The sequence below is a fragment of the Hyla sarda genome, chromosome 2 (assembly GCF_029499605.1).
Source record: "Hyla sarda isolate aHylSar1 chromosome 2, aHylSar1.hap1, whole genome shotgun sequence".
NCBI lineage: Eukaryota > Metazoa > Chordata > Amphibia > Anura > Hylidae > Hyla > Hyla sarda.
Window position 1 is genome coordinate 322483982 of NC_079190.1, and position 24216 is coordinate 322508197.

Genomic DNA, 24216 nt, shown 5'->3' on the forward strand with positions numbered 1-24216 from the left:
AATCAGCATCAGCCGCACTACAAGCCTGGACCAACAGGTTAATGCTGGTGACAATGATGACAGGATTCCCTTTAATCGCATGTAGTTCACCTTCACAAAACCTCAAAGATGTCACCAAGCGATTGCCAAAAACAAACTAGAATTATTTTCTCAGCGGTAGAAGCAGGTGATTGTGTTCGGCTAACTCAAGTCTTTGATGCCTGTCCTGGCTTCTTGCAAAACAGTGGCCCCTCTGAACTTGACAGATTCTTTTTCAATACAACCCTTTAGATGCCCTATGATGGCAGATGGATGCAACTGAGGACCAGAACAAAGAAACTGATTACTACAGCTTGTTCATGTCACATCTGAGCCTTCTTTCTGGTAATGATGTTGACAGATAGAAGATGAACCACGCAAGTCAGCACATCGCTATATCAGGATAGTTATTGTCATCCACCAGCAACACCCCACCCATTCCCCCTACCCCCCTGTGGTAATAGCATGAGCTGATGGATGATGGGGATGCTACTGCTGAGGGGGGGGGTGTTGCTGCTGGATAATGAGGGTGCTACTGCATCCCAATCATCCAACAACACCCCTCCCAAGCAGTAGCACCCCCATCATCCATCAGCTCATGCTATTACCACAGGGGGGTAGGGGGAATGGGGAGGGGGGTGTTGCTGGTGGATGATAAGGGTGCTACTGCATCCCAAGCATCCATCACCCCCCCCCCTCCAGCAATATCACCCACACCATCCGTCAGCTCATGCTATTACCACAGGGGGGTAGGAGGAATGGGGAGGGGGTGTTGCTGGTGGATGATGGGGGTGCTACTGCTGGGGGAGAGGGGGTTCTGGTGGATGATGAGGGTGCTACTGCATCCCAATCATCCAACAACACCCCAGTAGTAGCACCCCCATCATCCATCAGCTCATGCTATTACCACAGGGGGTAGGGGGAATGGGGAGGGGGTTGTTGCTGGTGGATAAAGAGGGTGCTACTGCTAGGAGGGGTTCTGGTGGATGATGAGGGTGCTACTACTGGGGTGGGGTTCTGGTGGATGATGAGGGTGCTACTGCTCGGGGGGGGGTTCTGGTGGATGATGAGGGTGCTACTGCATCCCAATCATCCAACAACCCCCCCCCCCCAGCAGTAGCACCCTCATCATCCACCAGCAACACCTCCCCCCATCATCCACCTGCAACACCCCCTCCCCATTCCTCCTACCCCCCCTGTGGTAATAGCATGAGCTGATGGATGATGGGTGTGCTACTGCTGGGGGGGGGGGTGTTGCTGGTGGATAATGAGGGTGCTACTGCTAGGGGGGTTCTGGTGGATGATGAGGGTGCTACTGCTGGGGGGGATTTCTAGTGGATGATGAGGGTGCTACTGCTGGGGGGGGTTCTGGTGGATGATGAGGGTGCTACTGCTGGGGGGGTTCTGGTGGATGATGAGGGTGCTACTGCATCCCAATCATCCAACAACACCCCCCCCCCCCAGCAGTAGCACCCTCATCATCCACCAGCAACACCTCCCCCCATCATCCACCTGCAACACCCCCTCCCCATTCCTCCAACCCCCTCTGTGGTAATAGCATGAGCTGATGGATGATGGGTGTGCTACTGCTGGGGGGGGGGTGTTGCTGGTGGATAATGAGGGTGCTACTGCTAGGGGGATTCTGGTGGATGATGAGGGTGCTACTGCTGGGGGGGATTTCTAGTGGATGATGAGGGTGCCACTGCTGGGGGGGGGGTTCTGGTGGATGATGAGGGCGCTACTGCATCCCAATAATCCAACAACACCCCCCAGCAGTAGCACCCCCATCATCCGTCAGCTCATGCTATTACCACAGGGGGGTAGGGGGAATGGGTGTTGCTGGTGGATGATGGGGGTGCTACTGTTGTGGGGGGGGGAGTTGCTGGTAGATGATGGGGGTGCTACTGCTGGGGGTTGTTGTTGGATGATTGGGATGCTACTGCCAGGGCAGTAGCACCCTCATCATCCACCAGAAACCCCCCCCCCAGCAGTAGCACCCCCATCATCCACCAGCAACACCCTCCCAGCAGTAGCACCCTCATCATCACCCAGCAACACCCCCCTCATTCCCCCTACCCCCTGTGATAACAGCATCAGCTGACAGATTAGGGAGGTACTACTGCTTGGGGGGTGTTGGTGGACAGACAGCAGTAGTACCCTAATCATTAAGTTTGCAGCAACAACCCCCCCCCCCCACACACACACACACGCACACACTCACACACAATTTTGCCACAACATTTTGCAAAGTACGGGGAGGGGGCAGCGGCTGCAAAATTTTGCAAAGTACGGGGAGGGGGAAGCGGGCCCCGGGCCGCAATTGGCCCGCGGGCCGCGAGTTTGAGACCCCTGACCCCATATTATCCCTGTACTCAGTACAGGGATAATATATACAGTGACAGGGGGACAATGGCAGGATTTACCTCACTCCCGCCGGCACACAGGACTCAGGACGCCGGCAAGAATGAGCAGGTGCAGAGACTCCTCCTCCTTTCTCCCAGCGCTCACTGAGCAGCCAGGGTGGGAAAGCACGTAGGGACGTGCCTGTGCACTCTACGTCACTTAAAGTGACAGCGCTGTTACGCCGAGCGCTCCGGGTCCCTGCTCCTCCCCGGAGCGCTCGCGGCGTTCCCCTCTCTGCAGCGCCCCGGTCAGACCCACTGACCGGGAGCGCTGCACTGACACTGCCGGTGGGGATGCGATTCGCATAGCGGGACGTGCCCGCTCGCGAATCGCATCCCATGCTACTCACCTGTCCCGGTCCCCGGTTGTCACGTCCTGGCGCGTGCCAGCTCTCTAAGATTTAAAGGGCCAGTGCACCAATGATTGGTGCCTGGCCCAATCAGTCTAATTAGCTTCCACCTGCTCCACGTCCATATAACCTCACTTCTCCTTCCCTGTTTTGCCGGATCTTGTTGCCCTTATGCCTAGAGAAAGCGTTTACTGTGTTTGCCATACCAGTTGTTCCAGACCTCTTGCTATCACCATTGACTACGAACCTTGCCGCCTGCCCTGACCTTCTGCTACGTCTGACCTCGCCTCTGTCTAGTCCTTCTATCCTACGCCTTCTCCGCAGTCAGCGAGGTTGAGCCGTTGCTGGTGGATACGACCTGGTTGCTACCGCCGCAGCAAGTCCATCCCGCTTTGCGGCGGGCTCTGGTGAATACCAGTAGCAACCTAGAACCGGTCCACGCCAATCCCTCGCTGACACAGAGGATCCACATCCAGCCTGCCGAATCGTAACAAGCGCCTTGTAATGATGAACGGGAATGCCGCTATTTTCTCTGCAGTTGTCGGCAGTCCCCCGCGTGCCACAGAAATGCACACCGCGTGCCATGAGTGGCACGCATGCCGGGGGTTGCCAGCCCCTGCCTTAGTAAATATATTGGGTTTTTGTGAAAATGTCAGAACATGCCCCTTTTCAGTAACCATGCCCCCTTTCCCAGAAGGCCACACCCCTTTTTTGGGTTCTCTTAGAAAAATGGAGAGTTAGGTTCTTTTCAATTCTTGCTCAAATTCTGGCACAGACAGAATTTCTTCCACGATGCGCCAGAATCTGGCGCACAACCCGACAATACATGTTGGGTTTGCAATAGTAAATGAGGGCCTATATGTGTGAATGCAATGGTGATATATACAGTATAAGTTGTTACAATATTAGAGTGAATGAATAAGTTTTATTAGGGAAAAAAAAAAAAAAAAAAGCTCTAGTACCCTGTTGGGCTGCCTCTAGCCTGTATACAAGATATGGCTGGGCATCAAGGCATATCGGTTCCATATAGCATCCTGCAGCATATTTACCCACAGAAAATGGCCCAGGCAGAGACAGGGGTGTGAAATGAAGTTGCCACCTGTGTCTGGATGGTGGACTAGGATACATTGTAAGCTGCTCGTGCTTGGCGGTGGATCAAATGGTCCTGCCTACTGGTAGTCTAACTGGGCTGTCTGGAGTCTGTTCACAATGTGTGCATGCCCTTACGTAACCATTTTTTCCAACACCACTTACAGCTTGGTCAAAACAGCTGGATGGTGGACAATTCAGCAAAATTATCATTCCGCTTCTCAGTCCAATGATGCACGCCCTCTCAAAGTCAGCTGGGCAAACTTTCTCTGAGTGCATTGTAGGAGCACGTCTAGTGAATCTCATCAAGAGTTACACTACCCAAAAGTAGCCTCTGAGGGGCTTTTTATAGGACATCTGGAGAAGCACTTGTATGGCCTTTTGTGGCAAGACCCTAATCTAATCAGACCACACCTGTAATCATATACATATCTGTCTGAGACATAACGCATGCTGAATTTTTGAGCTATTTGAGCAGAGTACTGACTACTTGATATAACATGTCAGTGAGATATCATAGGAGTCTTGTTAGGTGATTTTTCAGTAAGGCTTATAAGCTCTTGCTGACAATTTTATTGAGATTTACATTCAAATAAATGCATATAAATAAATACATGAAATTTTAGTGGAGACAACAAGCAACTACAGGAACTGATGCATTTCTGTTAAAAACTATTTTAATGAATTGTCATACATCATGTTGTATTTTATATTTGTATACATTATGATTTATTTGTTATTAATTAATACCTACAGGACTACCATCCAAATTACATGTGGTTAATGTTAAAGCGTCTACTACTGTGGAAATGAATTGCGAATATAATAAGAAACAGAAATGGTCAAAAGCATGGTACAAGATAATGGGTCAAGATAAACTCCAGTGGGTGGTTCATTCTGATGGAAACAGGAATATGGACTACAGTTCAAGATCTTTAGTGTTTGTTAATGAACAAAAGGGAGTTCTGGTAATGAAGATTACAAACTTGGAACTTTGGGACAGCGGTTTATATCAGTGTCGTGAGTCAGGAGGTGAAATCATCTTGAAGGAAATCTTGCTGCTGGTAACTTCAGGTAAGAGTTGGATATTATGGGGACAATGCTATCAGTCTCAGCTGTATAACATATCCTGAAAAGTTACACAAATAGAACTAACAAAATCAGTTTTGCTATGAATGACTAATTTAGCTGAAAGGGGTAGAAACAAGTAATATAAATAGTCACCAAATCCACCACTGCTTCGGCTGCAGTTCTCATTCTTTTGGTCACTAATAGTGTTGCTCACGAATATTCGCAATGCGAATTTTATTCTCGAATATCGCGAATATAGCACTATATATTCGTAATTACGAATATTCATTTTTTTTTTTGTTTTTTTTTTCACAGTACACATCACAGTGATCATCCCTCTCTGCTTCCAGCTTATGTGGTGTAAAGAAGGCTCTAATACTACTGTGTGAGACTGGGGCGCGAATTTTCGCTTATGCGAAAATGTGCATATGCTAATTCTCACATATGCGAATTTTCTCTTATGCTAATTTTCGCATGCGCGAATATTCGCATATGCGAAAATAAAACGGGAATATTACGGCTATGCGAATATTCACGAATATATGACGAATATTCGTCCATATATTCGCGAATATTCGCGAATTCGAATATGGCCTATGCCGCTCAACACTAGTCACTAAAAGCAGGATCTGCCTTTTTTAGCCAATCTCAAAAGCAGGATGAATGATGAGCCGCAAAATAAATAAAAGTAGAAGAATGGGAGTAGCTGTGTGACCTGCAGGGGATCAGGGTTAGGTAAGCATATGTTTGTTTATTATCTTTCTACTGCCCAGCATAACATTACATTTTATGCACTGGAATACCCCTTTAATAAGATATTTAGAAAACACAAAAATATATTTAACCTGTGCTTAAGGTTACATAAAAAAATAAAAATGAAAAGTTCAGAAAATATCTTTACAGCTATCTCAGTTTTTCTGTTACGGAGTTTAATATTCTTTACCATCATACCACTATATTTACCGTACATAGAAAATCTCTAATAAGCAATAAACAGTCCCACAAGACCTAAATAACCTCCTTTCCTTTTTATGTTAGTTGCACCATTTTCATGTTTGCTTCTAATATAGTAGAGCAGAAGCTTAGAAGCCTAGTTTTACCTATTCTGTTACCAGAGTAAAGATTTCCTCACTCCAAATATGATAAAACATTCAGATAAAATGCACACAAGGAGTTATCCAGTCTAAGGGTGTGTTCACACGCTAGTACTAGCAGCGGGCTGCCCGCTGCAGGAATCCCGCTGCGAGATATGCTACCATTGATTTAAATGGGTCCAGACAGTCCGCAATAGTGTCAGATTTGCGGACTGTCGGCAGACCGATTCAAATGAATGGTAGCGTAACTCGCAGCGGGTTTCCTGCAGCGGGAAACCCGTTGCTAATTACTAGCGTGTGAACACACCCTCAAGAAAGGTATCCCCTATCCACAGGATAGAGGATAAGTGTCAGATTGTAGGGGGTTTGACCTCTGGGATCTGGGCCCAGCTCTTTGCATGAATGAGGTGTGTCGACCATAGAACAAAGAAGTGGCCGACACGCCCCCTCCATGCATCTCTATAGGAGAGACGGAGATACACGAACAATAAGCATGACCTAGGCCAAGCATTTCTCCAGACCTTAACCCTATTAAGCATTCTTGGGGCATCCTCAAACCTTAGGTGGGGAAGTGCAAGGTCTCTAACATCCATCAACTCTGTGATGTCCTCATGAAGGAGAGGAAGAGGACACCAGGGGCAACCTGTGAAGCTCTGGTGAACTCCATGCCTAAGAGGCTTAAGGCAGTGCTGGAAAATAATGGTGGCCACACAAAATATTTACACTATGGGCTCAATTTGTACATTTCCACTTAGCGGTGTACACACTTTTGTGGTCAAGGTTTAGATGGCTGTGTGTTGAGTTATTTTGGGGGGACACAAAATTAACCACTGTTATACAGGTTGTGCACTCAATACTTTAGATTTTAGCAGAGTGTGATTTGTTCAATGTTGTCACATAAAAAGATATAATAAAATATTTACAAAAATATGAGGGGTGGACTCATACTGTATATTATATGTATCATATACCTGCAAAATAAGCATATCTATAAGTGTGAAGAGTAATACATTTAGGTGCACCACTGTGGTAGATGTAGACAGTGACTTACAGCCTGCTCCCAGTTACCATGTGTGCTCAGTCACACTGGAGGTAACTGGGAACAGGCTGTGAGTTGGACCTAATGCTGCTGTAATTGCCCATTGACCCCTGGTATTGCCCATACAGCACAGGTAGGTTTACTGTTAGGTCCTGTGCTACTTGGGAAACCTTGGCGTTGGTGTGTGGGCTCAGGTATGTCCTTCATAAAAGGATATACTGGCTAATGTCTCAATTTTAACATCAGTTTGAGGGTTAGCCATATGGCACTATCTACATCTACCACAGTAGTGCACCTAAATTTATGTATTACTCCTTTCATCGGGTGTAGGATGCCATTGTGGCACTTGTAGTCTGCTGCAGGTGTCCCCCATTGTATGCATTTAATGCTGGGGATTGCCCTTAGCAATAGACTACAAGGGCAGGATCTGCTCCCCCAGCATAAATGCACAACTGCATTTGGGGTTGAGAACTCCTGCTTTTTGAGACCACGTTTTTTCTTGCTCTATAAGTGTGAAGTAAAGATAAGGCATAATAGAAGAGGAGTTATACCAATGCCCTGGCTCAAAGGTCCCACTGTCACATGAAAAGACACCACTATTGTAAATGGAACTTGATAGGTGGAAAGCCTATTACAAAGTTAGCATTGGGGTAAGACGCTACATGTTATGCCTCTGTTTGTAGAAAAATAACTGGCTAAATATTCCTTATTTCTCTCAGAGGAAATGTATAATAGCTTTAAGCTCTCCACCTTGTCAAGTACCTCTTTCAACACAGCTCAAGATAATATAGGTAAATAAAATAAAGACATAATAAGCATACTAAGAAGCAGACAAACATAGCTGCCTATTCCCAGAAACAGCACAAATCTTGTTCTCACTTTATGTGTGGTATTGCAGCTAAGTTCAGCTAGTGAATGAATCATAGTTGTAATAGCAAAGGACACACAAACCAAGGACAGGTGTGGCACTGTTTTTTGCACGACAGTAGCTGTTTTTCTAATACTGGATAGTCCCTTTTAACTGAATTATCTTTACAGATTCAAAATACATAAGTCCAGTTGATGTGAAAGCCAATTTCAGCAATGGACAGAATAGTAACTCTACAGTCGATGGCAAGTAAGTGACAGTATTATTTGCTATCTTTAAATTACCATATTGTTTTTATGTCTGTGACTTGTAAAAATGAAACACTCCGAGTGAGGCCCATATGACTATTTTGTCAATTCATGTTTGCCATCACTGAAATAAATTTCAATGCGTAAGAAATGCTGCATAAAATGTTAACCAACGTCTATCTACATGTACCCCGCCATAAGGACATTCTCAAAGCGTAACTACATTACTTTGATTTTTTTTGCTATTGTGCAACCATGAGCGCGATAGCAATAAAAAATTGTGATAGTTCTAATAAAAGTTATGCGCCTGTGCCTCGCAAAATAAAACATAAGCCAAATATATAAGCAGAATGTTAAAAAGGCATTGTAATTTAACAGAAAAAATACCTTTGATAGCAGAAAAGAACACTCAGACCCTGACCGATCAGTAGAGCTTGCTGGGAGAAGTGTGTGCGTAGCGCATTCCCTCCCAGTAGCATTTCACATGACCAAGCTGTAAATGACCAAATGTAAATCTATAGAACCATCTTGCTCGCACAGATAAAAAAAATAGGAAGGGGCATAAACTGCATAACTAGCATGTCTACACTGTTTGCACAACACTCATTAATGCAGTGGGATTTACGAAAATTGCATAACACGGTCCACCCGGCCATTTTCCGCGCCCAGCCAACTCCATCGGTGGCAAATGGACTGGAGATGACCTGGCAGCCATATTTTTGAATAGTGGGAAACCCCTTTAACATTTCCAGATGCTAAATATGCTAGATTGGCCACCTTTAGGCTGTGTTTACAGACACAGAATTCACTGCCCAATAGTTTTGAAGGCCGTGTAAGTGCTCCTTTTGCTCTGTTGTGAAAGACTGTTGTGATGGGGCATAGATGCACACAACAAGGAAAAATTTCAGACCACACATGGAATACTGTGCGCAGTACTTGGCACCAGTACAAAGATGGACAAACAGAGTAATAACAGGAATGGGAGGACTACAGTACCCAGAAAGATTATCAAAATTAGCTGTCTATTTTCTAAAAATAAATTTCCCTAAGGGGCGACCAAATAACTATGTATTATAATATCAAGGAGCAGTACAGAGATCTTTCCCATGATCTCTTTATACCCAGGACTGTATCTATAACAAGGGGGCATCCTTTATGCATAGAGGAAAGAAGGTTTCTACACCAGCACAGTTGAGGTTTTTAAACTAAAAGGGTAGCGAGACTATGGAGCTTTCCGCCAGAGAAAGTGGTAATGGCGAACTCAGTAAAAGAGTTCAAAAAGAGCCTGGATGCATTTCGAGTAATAACACTAATACTAAATCTATAGGTACAGAAGGAATTTTTCCTCCTGTTATTGGGAAATTGTCATCAGCCTCATTAGGATTTATCTTTTGGCCTCTCTGGATCAACAACAAGGGAGAAAGGACACATTGAACATGATGGACTTTTGTCTTTTTTCAACCTCATGTACTATGTTACTATGTCTAGTGTGAGTTATAGTAGACATTTGTTAGTGCCCCAAGGGGTAAGCTAAGGACAGTAGTAATGGTTCTGTAACAATAAAATGTGTTCCTGCTGGTTATGGAGGCCTGTGTCTGCTTGTGTTTCTTGGAACATTCCTGCTGTTAAAACTAAAAGAAAATGTCATTTGTTACCCATTGCAGGGCCTTCTGAATCCAGATCAGGGCCGGTTTTCGGCTTAGCGTGGCCCTGGGCAAAATTTAAAGTAGGGCCCCAAAAGTCTTAATCGTGCACTAACCAGATTTGCACATTTTTGGTCACTCCAAATACCGTAATGGTACCGTACAAAAATGGTACCGATAAAAACTACAAATCACAGCGCAAAAAATTACCCTCATACATCCCCATATACAGAAAAATAAAAGAGTTATAGGGATCAGAATCAGTACAATTTTAAGCATACTCATTTTTGTACAAAAACTAAAGTAGTAAGAAAAAAAACCTATATAAATTGGGTATTGTTGTAACCTATGGACCTACAAAATAGACATAGTGTGTCATTTTTTACCAAAAGGTGCACTGTGTAAAAACAGATGCCCCCAACTTTTACAAAATGGCATTGTAATATTGAGATTCTGAACCAGTGCGTGGTATGACAAGGCATGCCTGCTACCCATCACCACTATAAGCAGCCACTGCTCTTTGTGGCAGAGGGCACCACCACCATCGCGCCTGATCCTAAGGTCTGTATAAGGCCCTGCCGACAACCAACCCAAAAAACGGCAGGCAATAAAGGAATGTCCACAGCAGGAATTATGAGATAAAAGGAACTTTTACTTAAACTTCTTATGGAACAGTCTTTACAATTATGCAGTTTCTTTAGAGGCAACCGGGATGCAGGATACCTCAAAGGCTTGCTGGGACTTGTAGTATTGAGATTTATGCAGGACATTGTGCTACTAATTGTATACTTGAGTTGAGTAGTAGTCACTAGAATTGTAGATAGAGCTTGATAACTCACGTTTTGAAGTGGCTGCAGGTTCCGTAGGCTTTGGCCTAGATGAGATGAATTTAGTATTTGCTGAGACTGGGCTTGCAGCCCCTTATAAACTAGGGAGGCTGGACTAAAGCCCATTGGTTGCAAAGCCTGTAGGTCCTGTACCCAGGGAGCTCTGGGTACATCACATGACAGTAGATCACATGACCCAGGAAGGTCCTATACATTTGTACAACTTTATTCACACTGAACAATATACAGAAATATTATGTGCATATTTATATGAAGCAGTAACTGATGAGCAAGGGAGGAAGCCCTGCAGCAGAGCCCTATGGACTGCAGGGACTCTTCCTGAGGGGACTTAGGAAGGGTACAGGACCATGTCCTGTACCAGGATACCACAAACCCCCTTACTTAAGAAGAGTCGTCCTCAACGTAGGTCCCCTTAGGGAGAGGAACGAAATGGCCAGAGGGCCGGATGCAGTCCTAAAGCATTAATCCAAATGTCCCATTTCAGGCTGATGATAACAAAAATTATGAAAACAATATAAAGAGTCTCTGTGCATTTAAATAATGTCCATACATGCTCTGGAACTTGTTCATGAACAGGATGGCTGGGGAAGTTGTTCACGAACAGAATGGGATAAGTAAAAAAACATTTTTAGAACTCACTAAATAGTACAGTGGTCCCTCAACATATGATGGTAATTGGTTTCGGGAGGACCATCATATCTTGAAACCATCATATGTTGAGTACATATGTCTATGGAAAACTGGTATTTGGTTCCGGAGCCCCGAGACGATCATATGTTGAGTACATATCTCTATGGAAAACTGGTAATTGGTTCCTGAGTCCATGAAATTTCAACCAGGGGCCAGGCCTGAGGTGGGGGCTTTGAGAAAGGCCCAAGGTGGGGGCTTTGGGCCATGGCATGTTGGGGCTGTGGGCCAGGCCTGGTGGAGCTATGGGCCAGGCCTGGTGGGGCTATGGGCCAGGCCTGGTGGGGCTTTGGGCCAGGCCTGGTGGGGCTTTGGATTTGTGCTGCGCTTAGGAGAGGGGGGTTAACGCTACCGCTGCCATGGGGTGAGGGGTTAACTTGACCCTTCACCCGATGGCAGCGGCAGTTTTATCGCTGCCGCTGCCATCGGGTGAAGAGTTAAGTTAACTCCTCACTCCATGGCAGCGGTAGTGTTAACCCCTCAACCCGCGGCAATTTTATTGCTGCCATGGGTTGAAGGGTTAAGCTAACCCCTCACCCCATGGCAACGGCGGCGTTAACCCCTCCCCCCGCGGCAGCGATAACACTGCCGCTGCCATGGGGTGAGGGGTTAACGCCGCCGCTGCCATGGGGTGAAGGGTTTACGCCGCTGCCATGCAAATGAGCACTCACCAGCTCCACGTCTTCCTCTCCCGGCGGCGCTCATCGACCGAGGCGCAGGCCGGCAACGTCACTGTCATGTGACAATACATTGTCACATGACAGTGAGGATCGGCGCGCCACATGGAGGCTGCACCGGCACCACGGGGGTTAGCTGCACCGGCATGCACCAGTATGTACTGTAAACCTGCTTAATAGCCCAGCGGTAGTCCGGTAAGAGCTGCGGCAGCCAGCACTACCGGAGGACCGCAAATTTTAATGATGGCCCCGACAAAAAGTATCGTATGTCGATACTGCTTTCAACCTATGATGGCCTCTGAGAGGCCATCGTATGTATGAAAATAATGTATGTCGAGGCCATCGCATCTCGAGGGATTACTGTACTAGCAATAACACCAAAAACATGAATAACACGATTGTCATGTCATATTATATTTTCATACCTTTGGTATCTCCACATAACCTTAGTTTTTTAGATTACACATCTCTAATGATTATGCATGAGATATAATTAGTTATATCCTAGCTATAACATCCGTCTATAGCAGAAAACTTTATCAACACATGACATTGGATATTTGATTTATGTCTGACATTTGACTGCCATGTAGATATTTGATTATGAAATCTCTGACTAACACTTGACATGAAGTATGTATAATGACTGTAATGATTCTACATACTGAAATTAATCTCACTGTTACCTTTTTATTGACATATATTTGATATAATACCACATATTATTTCCCTTGTTATACACTGGTTGCAGATTGGGTTGCCTGAAGCTTCCTGCCCAATGCCTTAGCTACTAGGGTCTATCGGTACTGCACACTTACCCCTAAAACTCTGCATCTAGATAACAATTACACTTACTGTTACCATTCTGAATACGTGTATTTTTTTAGTTAGCTACAGGAATACCTTCTAGCCACAAAAGCATCCTGAACACGTAGAGATAAAAAGAAAATATTACTACATGACATTTGTACATAACAGTGGTATGGACTGATATAGAACATGTTACAGTCCCTAAGACTCATTTTCTTTATTTGTTTGTGAGATATATACATATACCTATCTTTTCTTATGAGTATATGTTATAATTTATGTGTACTGGACTGTTATGATTCGGCTAGCTGGATGTGGATCCTCTGTGTCAGCGAGGGATTGACGTGGACCGTGTCGGTGGACCGGTTCTAGGGTTGCTACTGGTTTTCACCAGAGCCCGCCGCAAAGCGGGATGGTCTTGCTGCAGCGGTAGCAACCAGGTCGTATCCACCTGCAATGGCTCAACCTCGCTGACTGCTGAGAAGGCGTGGGACAGAAGGACTAGGCAGAAGCAAGGTCAGACGTAGCAGAAGGTCGGGGCAGGCGGCAAGGTTCGTAGTCAATAGTGATAGCAGGAGGTCAGGAACACAGTAATGGTAAACACAGTAGTAGCTTTCTCTAGGCACTAAGGCAACAAGATCCGGCAAGGAAGTGCAGGGGAAGTGAGGTTATATGGACAGGGGGCAGGTGGAAGCTAATCAGACTGATTGGGCCAGGCACCAATCATTGGTGCACTGGCCCTTTAAATCTTAGTGAGTTGGCGCGCGCGCCCTAAGGAGCGGTGCCGCGCGCGCCAGGACGTGACAGCCAGGGACCGGGACAGGTGAGTGATTTGGGATGCGATTCGCAAGCGGGCGCATCACGCTATGCGAATCGCATCCCCGCCGGCAGAGTCAGTGCAGCGTTCCCGGTCAGCGGGTCTGACTGGGGCGCTGCAGAGAGAGGAACGCCACGAGCGCTCTGGGGAGGAGCAGGGACCCGGAGCGCTCGGCGTAACATGGACTTTGAATGTACACTACTGAAGTTTATGTACTGGATTATGTGTACACTGGATTTTATGAATGTGAGGGAAGTCAGTCTTGATATCTGATTGGTATTTGGCTGATTAGGCGCTAGTGAAGGGTGGCGTTTAATTTTACTCCCAGAGGAGTAACCTTTAAGAAAACACTATAACACCTGTAAGTAATATATATATTTTTTCTTTACTTCCGTACAGGAATTATGTACTTCTGTACAGGGATGTTATACTTCTGTACAGTAAACCATTTTTATTTTTCACATTTTATGTAACCAGACATTTTATTTGCTTGGAATACAAAGGTTACATGCTAGCAGCACAACACTTGAGATATTCAGGTTACCTGCTGTTGGAGTGCAAAATTTTGTGCACAAAAATATGTTACTATTATAACATGTACATTAATGGTCATGTAAGGCTCTACAGTCCACCTACATTATGGAGTCCTGAATGAAAACACGGCTATGCCGGGCAAAAACTTACTAGAATCTCCTCAGACGAGGAGTCTCTCGGCCAGGGGCTGGGCACAAACTTATGAAGGTGGTTACATTGCAAACAGGAGAACTTTTTGGCATAGTCCTGCCAGGCACTTTTTCTGGAACGTGTTGCAGAACTGAAGAAAACCTTTAACAACAAGAGGTTATTAGTGTACCACATAGTTAGTGAATGAACAAAAATGATGACTTTAGAAGTTGGATTTTCTTTCCTCCCAACCTCGCCTATCAGCGTGCTTCCTACTTTGCGACATATAGAGAGGAGTACGAGGTTGGGCTTCCCTCGCGGGGTTTACAATAGTGTCCCAAGAAACATTTGTGAGCCGGGACTGTGCCACTGATGGGTCCACGCTCACAACAACATTAATGGCAGCTGCTGAGGCCACTGGTACTACAGCTGGTGCCAGTTGGTTCGGCCACACCTCCGGAGTAGGCCTAGGCATATATGTTGGTGCCCTGTGGTTAGGCCTCACCTCCACAGGTGTTTCACGACTTTTGCATATGTAAAAAAAAAAAAAATTTCCTCTAAAATGTGGGTTTCCACCCAAATTTCAAATTTTTGCAAGGGTTAATAGGAGAGATGGGGTTACAAATTTTGGGGGGGGGTTTATTCTGCTGAGTATGGAGGTACCCCATAAGTGGACCTGAAGTGCACTGCGGGCGAACTACAATGCTCAGAAGAGAAGGCGTCATATTTGGCTTTTTGAGAGCAAATTTTGCTCGGGGGCATGTCGCATTTAGGAAGCCCCTATGGTGCCAGGACAGCAAAAAAAAAACACATGGCATACCATTTTGGAAACTAGATCCCTTGAGGAACGTAACAAGTAATAAAGTGAGCCTTAATACCCCACAGGGGTTTCACGACTTTTGCATATGTAAAAAATATATATATTTTTTTTCACTAAAATGTGTGTTTCCCCCCAAATTTCACATTTTTGTAAGGGTTAATAGCAGAAAAGACCCCCCAAAATTTGTAACCCCATCTCTTCTGAGTATGGAGGTACCCCATAAGTGGACCTGAAGTGCACTGCGGGCGAACTACAATGCTCAGAAGAGAAGGCGTCATATATGGCTTTTTGAGAGCAAATTTTGCTCTGGGGGCATGTCGCATTTAGGAAGCCCCTATTGTGCCAGGACAGCAAAAAAAAAACACATGGCATACCATTTTGGAAACTAGACCCCTCACAGAATGTAATGAGGGGTATAGTGAGCATTTACCCCAGTGGAACAGTGGGCTGTGCAAAATTTTTCATTTTCACGGACCACTGTTCCAAAAATTCGTCTGACACCTGTGGGGTGTAAATTCTCACTGCATCCCTCATTACATTCCGTGAGGGGTGTAGTTTCCAAAATGGGGTCACATGTGGGTGTGTTTTTTTTTTTTTTTTTTGCGTTTGTCAGAAACGCTGTAACAATCAGCCATCCCTGTGCAAATCACCTCAAATGTGCATGGCGCACTCTCCCTTCTGGGCCTTGTTGTGTGCCCCCAGAGCACTTTGCGCCCACATATGGGGTATCTCCGTACTCGGGAGAAATTGCGTTACAAATTTTGTGGGGCATTTTTTTCCTTTTACCTCTTGTGAAAATGAAAAGTATAGGGCAACACCAGCATGTTAGTGTAAAAATTTTTATTTTTTTACACTAACATGCTGATGTAGACCCCAACTGTTCCTTTTCATAAGGGGTAAAAGGAGAAAAAAAAAAAACAAAATTTGTTAGGCAATTTCTCCCGAGTACGGCGATACCCCGTATGTGACCCTATACTGTTGCCTTCAAATACAACAGGGCTCCAAAGTGAGAGAGTGCATTTTAGGCCTGAATTAGGGACTTGCATAGGGGTGGACATAGGGGTATTTTATGCCAGTGATTCCCAAACAGGGTGCCTCCAGCTGTTGTAAAACTCCCAGCATGCTTGGACAGTCAATTGCTGTCCAGAAATGCTGGGAGTTTTTGTTTTGCAACAGCTGGAGGCTCCATCTTGGAAACACTGCCGTACAATACGTTTTTCATTTTTATTGGGGAAGGGGGGTAGGGGTAGGGGTAGGGGGGCAGTGTATATGTAGTGTTTTACTTTTTATTTTATATTAGTGTAGTGTAGTGTTTTTAGGTTACATTCACACTGGAGGCAGATTACACTGAGTCTTCCGCTAGGAGTTTGAGCTGCGGCGGAAAAAATTTGCCGCAGCTCAAACTTGAAGCGGGGAACTCACTGTAATCTGCCGCCAGTGTGAATGTAGCCTGTACATTCACATGGGAGGGGGTCAAAATTACAACTCCCAGAATGCACTGACAGACCATGCATGCTGGGAGTTGTAGTTTTGCAACAGCTGGAGGCACACTGGTTGGAAAACCTTGAGTTAGGTTCTATGACCTAACTCAGTATTTTCCAACCAGTGTGCCTCCAGCTGTTGCAAAACTACAACTCCCAGCATGTACTGATTGCGGAAGGGCATGCTGGGAGATGTAGTTATGCAACGGCTGGAGGCACGCAAGTACAACTCTCAGCATGCCAAGACATGCTTATGCTGTTCCTGAATGCTGGGAGTTGTAGTTTTGCCAGATTTAGAGGGGTTCAGGTTGGAAATCACTGTCCAGTGGTCTCAAAACTGTGGCCCTCCAGATGTAGCAAAACTACAACTCTCAGCATGCCCAGACAGCAAACTGCTGTCTGGGCATGCTGAGAGTTGTAGTTTTGCAACATCTGGAGGGCTACAGTTTGAGACCACTGTATAGTGATCTACAACCTGAACCCCTCTAAATATAGCAAAACTACAAGTCCCAGCATGCCCACACAGCAAACAGCTGTCTGGGCATGCTGGGAGTTGTAGTTTTGCAACATCTGGAGGGCCACGGTTTAGAGACCACTGTAAACTGTGGCCCTCCGGATGTTGCTAGACAACAACTCGCCTGGCAGGACCCGGATGAATTGCTGCCGCCGCCGCACGTGGGGGATCCCCGCATGGAGGATCGCGCTCCGGGATCCAGGTAAGGGACCTTCGGCACCGGTTCCTGGACAGTTCCCCCGTTTTGCCCGGACACCAACAGGTGGGCAAAGCGGGGGAACCGAACTTTAACCCCCCCCCCCCTCTGCCGGTCTGCTATCGGTCGGTTGCTCGGCCGACCAATAGCAGGGATAGGAGGGGTGGCACCCCTGCCACCAAACTCCTATCCCTTCAGGGAGATCGAGGGTGTCTTGGACACCCCTGCTCCCTCTTATTTTCTGGGTCACCGGGTCACCAGTGACCCGTATGACCCGTAATCGCGCAGATCGCAGGTCTGAATTGACCTGTGATTTGCGCCAATCGCGGTCATGGGGGGGTCTCAGGCCCCCCCTCGGCGATGTGCTGGGATGCCTGCTGTTAGATAACAGCAGTCATCCCGGCCCGATCACTGCTACCGATGACACGGCGCTCCCGGAACCCCACGACGTACATGTACGTCGCCGCGCGCCAAGTGACACTTCGCGGCACCGTACATGTATGTCGCTTGTTGTGAAGGAGTTAATGTACCTGGGGGTGGAGCGGAGGGAGGGGTTAGAATAGTTAATAGGGGTAGGCATCATAGGGAAAAAAAACATACACCATTGAAGTGCATGTTGACTAATGCCAGAAGTTTGTCCAATAAAACTGACGAACTTGAGTTGAAAATTTCTGAGGAGGATTATGACATAGTAGGTATAACAGAGACTTGGTTGGACGATACCTGTGACTGGGCGGTCAACATACAGGGTTATAGTCTATTCAGAAAGGATCGGACAAAACGGAAAGGGGGAGGAGTCTGTCAAAAAAGTCCAATTTGAAGGCCGCACTATGGAGATAAAAATAAAAAAATTCTGATAGGGGTTTGATATAAGCCACCAAACATAATGGAAGAGGCAGAAGATCAATTATTGAGGCAAATAAGCAAGGCAGCAAATCAAAATGAGGTGATAATAATGGGGGACTTTAAAGGGGTATTCCAGGAAAAAAAGTTTTTTTTATATATCAACTGGCTCCAGAAAGTTAAACAGATTTGTAAATTACTTCTATTAAAAAATACTTTTAGTACTTATGAGCTTCTGAAGTTAAGGTTGTTTTTTTCTGTCTAAGTGCTCTCTGATGACAAGCGTCTCGGGAAACGCCCAGTTTACAAAAGGTTTGCTATCAGGATTTGCTTCTAAACTGAGTGTTTCCCAAGACACGTGTCATCAGAGAACACTTAGACAGAAAAGAACAACCTTAACTTCAGAAGCTCAAAAGTACTGAAAGGATTAAGATTTTCTAATAGAAGTAATTTACAAATCTGTTTAACTTTCTGGAACCAGTTGATATAAAAAAAAAGTTTTTTCCTGGATAACCCCTTTAACTATCCTGATATAAATTGGGGACTGAGACCTGTGAATCTCATAAAGGAAACAGGTTTCTGACTATAGCTAAATAAATCATCTGTCCCAAATGGTGCAGGGCTCTACCAGAGGGGGTGCCCTACTAGACTTAATATTACCCAATGTACCTGACAGAGTAATTAATGTGCAAGTAGATGGACACCTAGGAAATAGTGATCATAACATAATACATTATAACTTGTTCTTCAATAAGGGAATCTCTCGAGGGGCCACAAAAACAGTGAACTTTAGGAAGGCAAAGTTCGATCAACTCAGAGAAGCCCTTAACAATATAAAATGTGATAATGTCCTCAAAAAGAACAATACTGACACTAAATGGGAGACTTTTAAAAATGTCTTAAATTCTTACTGTAAGATACCTTATGGCAATAAAAGGGTCAGAAATAAAAGAAAACCAATATGGATGAATAAAAATGTTAAGGGGGCAATACATGACAAAAATAAAGCATTTAAATTACTAAAACAGGACAGCAGTGAAGAAGTATTAAAAAGATATAGAGAAAAATGTAAAATATGTAAAAAACTGATAAAAGCCACAAAAATAGAGACAGAAAGACTCATTGCCAAAGAGAGTAAAACTAACCCCAAAATGTTATTTAACTATATAAATGGCAAAAAGGTCAAAAATGAAAGTGTATGCCCTTTAAAAAATGGTGAGGAAGAATTATAAACGGGAATCAGGAAAAAGCAAATATATTAAACAAATTCTTCTCCACTGTATTCACTGAGGAAAATTAAATGCCAGGTAAAATACAGTGTGATAAGGTAAACTCCCCAGTACAGGTCACCTGTCTAACCCAGGAAGAAGTACAGGTCATCTGTCTAACCCAGGAAGAAGTACAGTGCCGCCTACAAAAAATCAAAATAGACAAATCACCAGGTCCAGATGGCATTCACCCCCGAGTTCTAAAGGAATTAAGTAATGTAATAGACAGACCCCTATTTTTAATATTCAGGGACTCTATAGTAACAGGGACTGTTCCCCAGGACTGGCGCATGGCAAATGTGGTGCCAATATTTAAGAAGGGGTCAAAAGGTGACCCCGGGAATAATAGACCTGTTAGTTTAACCTCGGTTGTATGTAAATTGTTTGAGGGTTTCCTAAGAGATGCTATTTTGGAATATCTTGATAAAAATAAATGTATGACCCTGTATCAGCATGGATTTATGAGGGATCAGTCCTGTAAAACTAACCTGATCAGCTTTTATGAGGAGGTGAGCTCCAGACTGGACCAGGGGCTGGATGTCACATATCTGGATTTTTCCAAAGCATTTGATACGGTTCCACATAAAAGGTTGGTGCATAAAATGAGAAGGTTCGGGCTGGGGGAGAATGTGTGCAAGTGGGTAAGTAACTGGCTCAATGATAGGAAACAGAGGGTGGTTATTAATGGTACTTATTCTGATTAGGTGACTGTTACTAGTGGGGTACCACAGGGTTCCGTCTTGGGTCCTGTCCTATTTAATATATTCATTAATGACCTTGCAGAAGGGTTGAATAGTAAAGTAGCAATCTTTGCAGATGACACTAAACTCTGTAAAGCGGTAAACACTATAGAGGACAGGGAACTGTTACAAATGTATCTGGATAGGTTGGAGGTTTGGGCTGGGAAGTGGCAGATGAGGTTCAACACTGATAAATGTAAGGTAATGCAAATGGGGAAGAAAAATCCGGGCTGGGATTATGTATTAAACGGGAGAACACTTGGGACAACTGACATGGAAAAGGACTTAGGAGTCTTAGTTACAGTAAATTTAGCTGTAGTGACCAGTGTCGGGCAGCTGCTGCCAAGGCTAATAAAATCATGGGGTGCATCAATAGGGGAATAGATGCCCACAACAAGGAAATAATTCTACCGCTGTACAAATCACTAGTCAGACCACACATAGAATACTGTGTACAGTACTGGGCACCAGTGCACAAGAAAGATATAGTGGAGCTGGAGAGAGTTCAAAGACGGGCAACCAGAGTAATACGGGGAATGGGAGGACTACAGTACCCAGAAAGATTATCAGAATTATGGTTATTTAGTTTAGAAAAAAGAAGGCTTAGGGGAGACCTAATAACTATGTATAAATATATCAGGGGACAGTACAGAGATCTCTCCCATGATCTATTTATACCCAGGACTGTATCAATAACAAGGGGGCATCCTCTATGTCTAGAGGAAAGAAGGTTTCTACACCCGCACAGACGGGGGTTCTTTACTGTAAGAGCAGTGAGACTGTGGGATTCTCTCCTGGAGGAGGTGGTCATGGTGAACTCTGTAATAGAGTTCAAAAAGGGGCTGGATGCATTTTTGGAGAGTAATAACATTGCTGGTTATGTATACTAGATTTATAGGGACAGAAGGTTGATCCAGGGATTTAATCTGACTGCCATATTTGGAGTCGGGAAGGAATTTTTACCTCTAGTTTGAGGGTTTTTTGCCTTCCTCTGGGTCATCTCAACTCAAGAGGGACTTATTAGGGTTATAGGTTGAACTTGATGGACTCTGGTCTTTTTTCAACCTTATGAATTAAGTTACTATGTTACTATGTAAATGGTGCTGGCTGCACTCCCACACACTCCCCGAGCCGCAAACATTGTTGCAGCCCACAGACAATTGCCTAGTTTGCCCCGCCTTAACGCCGGCCCTGATCCAGACTCACCTTTTGGTGGGCTGGACCAAAAGTCGAGTCTCACCTTGTGCCTGCGGGCAGTAATTCCAAACAGAGACCAAGGGAGCAGTGTAAGGCAGAATAGGGAATGTGTACATCCAGGGCCAAGAGAAAGTGTACATCCATCACATAAAAGAGAAGGGTGGTAAAAGAGGCAGTTGTAAAGAGAGAAGTATATGGAGAGTGGCTCAATAAACAAGGGGAATAATAAATAAAAAAAACACACAAGAGTTGCACACGAAAAACCCATTGAAACAGACAAGTGAAGAAAGAGCTGGGAAAGAGTAAGGAGGCTGCATACACTTATGGTAATTTGGATCTTGCTGCTCATTAGGATAGTTCAAAAACAAGGAATTTCTCCCATCACAGGCCATACTGTGTACCAATAAAGGTATACGGGTAAATGTGGCTTCAAGGCTCTATTCATTTCTGTGACTAGTTATTCACTTTGAAAAACCATCTGACAGATTCCCTTTAAGCACTTCCCTTTAAGCACTAGCTTGTCATATCAATTACTAACACTGTGTTAATCTCTTTTGATATTTTAAAGAAATGAGCACCACAGAACCTGGGATATTCTACGCTGGATACTTTTTTTATGCATGGGACTGTGTGTTCTCCTCTTTAGCTATTATCAAAAGTTTTTAGGTGAGTTTGAAAATGACTTGTACCTATATAAATGTAGAGATTTGTACAATACTGACATGTTTCTTGTTCTCTTTCAGAAAGTTTATCTTACATTCATCTGATGTGTAATCGATCACTAAAAAGGACCTGATTTGAAACCTGGATACATGACCGTTCACACACTGTATTACTAATTGCAATTATGCCTTTATTTTGAACATCAAATGGGTTAAATATGTATATGCAAGGTTATTTCAAATAATCTATTATACCTGTTACTCAGCAAGTAGTTGCTCAGTTAACAGCCTTATGAGAAACTTATGTCTGACTTTGTAGGAAGTTTATTAGAAATTAACTTTTTTTAACTTTTATTTATTTTATTCATACCTATTTTGTTTTTCAACGTATATAAAAAATAACAAAAATAAAAAACAAACCACACTATAATTTCAGTAACACATTAATTTGGCCAATTTTGACAACCAAGCACTTATTTTACAAATCTGGCATGTGTCTCTTTATGTTATAAGGGATTTGGTTTATACATTTTGTGTTTATATGTAAGGAATAAAAAAAATTATTTAACAAAAAAAATTGTAAACTTTTTTCTGCTTTTAAGACATAACAAACAGAATAGTTAATAAGTGACATCAATCAAGTTCAATCTAAAACATTACAAAAAGCATAATAAAATCTGTAAAAATGTAATAAAAACAGCAAATATTCAAAATGAGAGACTAGTGGCCAAAGAAAGCAAAATAAATCCCAAATATTTATTAAGATATATAAATGCAAAAAAAAACAATGACAAAGCACTTAGGACCCCTTAAAATGATAACCGGGAGGTGGTCACTGGTGATCAAGAGAAGGCAAAGCTACTGAATGGGTTCTTTAGTTCTGTATATACAAAGGAAGAGGGAGGAGCTGCTGCAGACCGGGCCAGTGCTGGTAATAGATCATGTAATGTACTGAACTGGCTTAATGTAGATATGGTCCAAGGTAAATTAAGTAAAGTAAATGTAAGCAAATCTCAAGGCCCGGATGGATTACACCCAGGAGTTCTTAGAGAACTAAGTTCAATAATTTCTGTACCCTTATTCAAGATATTAAGAGATTCTCTGGTGTCTGGTATTGTGCCGAGGGACTGGTGCAAGGCAAATGTGGTAGCAATCTTCAAAAAGGGCTCTAGGTCTTCCACAGGTAATTATAGACCGGTAAGCTTAACGTGCATTGTGGGAAAATTGGGGTCTGATCCTGGGGTCTGTATTATGTAAGGGGGGGAGAAGAGTCTGTATGGGGTCTGATTCTAAGGTCTGTATTAGGGTGTGTGGTGATTCTGGGGTCCGTATTATGGTGGGTGGTGATTTTGAGGTCTGTATTATAGTGGGGACTGATTCTGGGGTCTGTATTATGGTGGGGACTGAGTCTGGAGTCTGTATTATGGTGGGGACTGATTCTGGGGTCTGTATTATGGAGTGATCTTATTCTGGGGTCTGTATTATGGTGGGGACTGATTGTGGAGTCTGTATTGTGGAGTGATCTGATTCTGGGGTCTATATTATGGTGTGGACTGATTCTGGGGTCTGCATTATGGTGGGGTCTGATTCTGAGGTCTGTATTATGGTGTGGACTGGTTCTGGAGTCTGTATTATGGCGGGGTCTGATTCTGGGGTCAGTATTATAGTGGTTGGTGATTTTGGGGTCTGTATTATAGTGGGGTCTGCTTCTGGAGTCTGAATTATGGTGTGGTCTGATTCTGGAGTCTGTATTATGGTGTGGACTGGTTCTGGAGTCTGTATTATGTTGGGGTCTGATTCTGGGGTCAGTATTATAGTGGTTGGTGATTTTGGGGTCTGTATTATAGTGGGGTCTGCTTCTGGAGTCTGAATTATGGTGGGGTCTGATTCTGGAGTCTGAATTATGGTAGGGTCTGATTCTGAGTTCTGTATTATGGTGGGGACTAGTTCTGGGGTCTGCATTATGGTAGGTGGTGATTCTGAGTTCTGTATCATGGTGGGGACTGATTCTGAGGTCTGTATTATGGTGTAGACTGGTTCTGGAGTCTGTATTATGATGGGGTCTGATTCTGGGGTCAGTATTATAGTGGTTGGTGATTTTGGGGTCTGTATTATAGTGGTTGGTGATTCTGGGGTCTGTATTATGGTGGTGATTGATTATGGGGTCTGTA

General features: G+C 44.2%; 1 protein-coding gene across 2 annotated transcripts in view; it reads left to right on the forward strand.

Moving 5' to 3' along the window:
- Nucleotides 1-22530, forward strand: part of LOC130357922 (uncharacterized) — a 60224-nt gene extending 37694 nt beyond the window's left edge. For both annotated transcript variants that reach the window (XM_056560675.1, XM_056560676.1), the window contains exons 3-6: nt 4616-4933; nt 8102-8180; nt 21952-22049; nt 22127-22530. In XM_056560675.1, the coding sequence (XP_056416650.1) occupies nt 4616-4933; nt 8102-8180; nt 21952-22049; nt 22127-22179 (548 nt within the window). In that variant the 3' untranslated portion in view covers nt 22180-22530. The remainder of the gene's footprint in view (nt 1-4615; nt 4934-8101; nt 8181-21951; nt 22050-22126) is intronic.
- The last annotated feature ends 1686 nt before the right edge of the window (nt 22531-24216 follow it).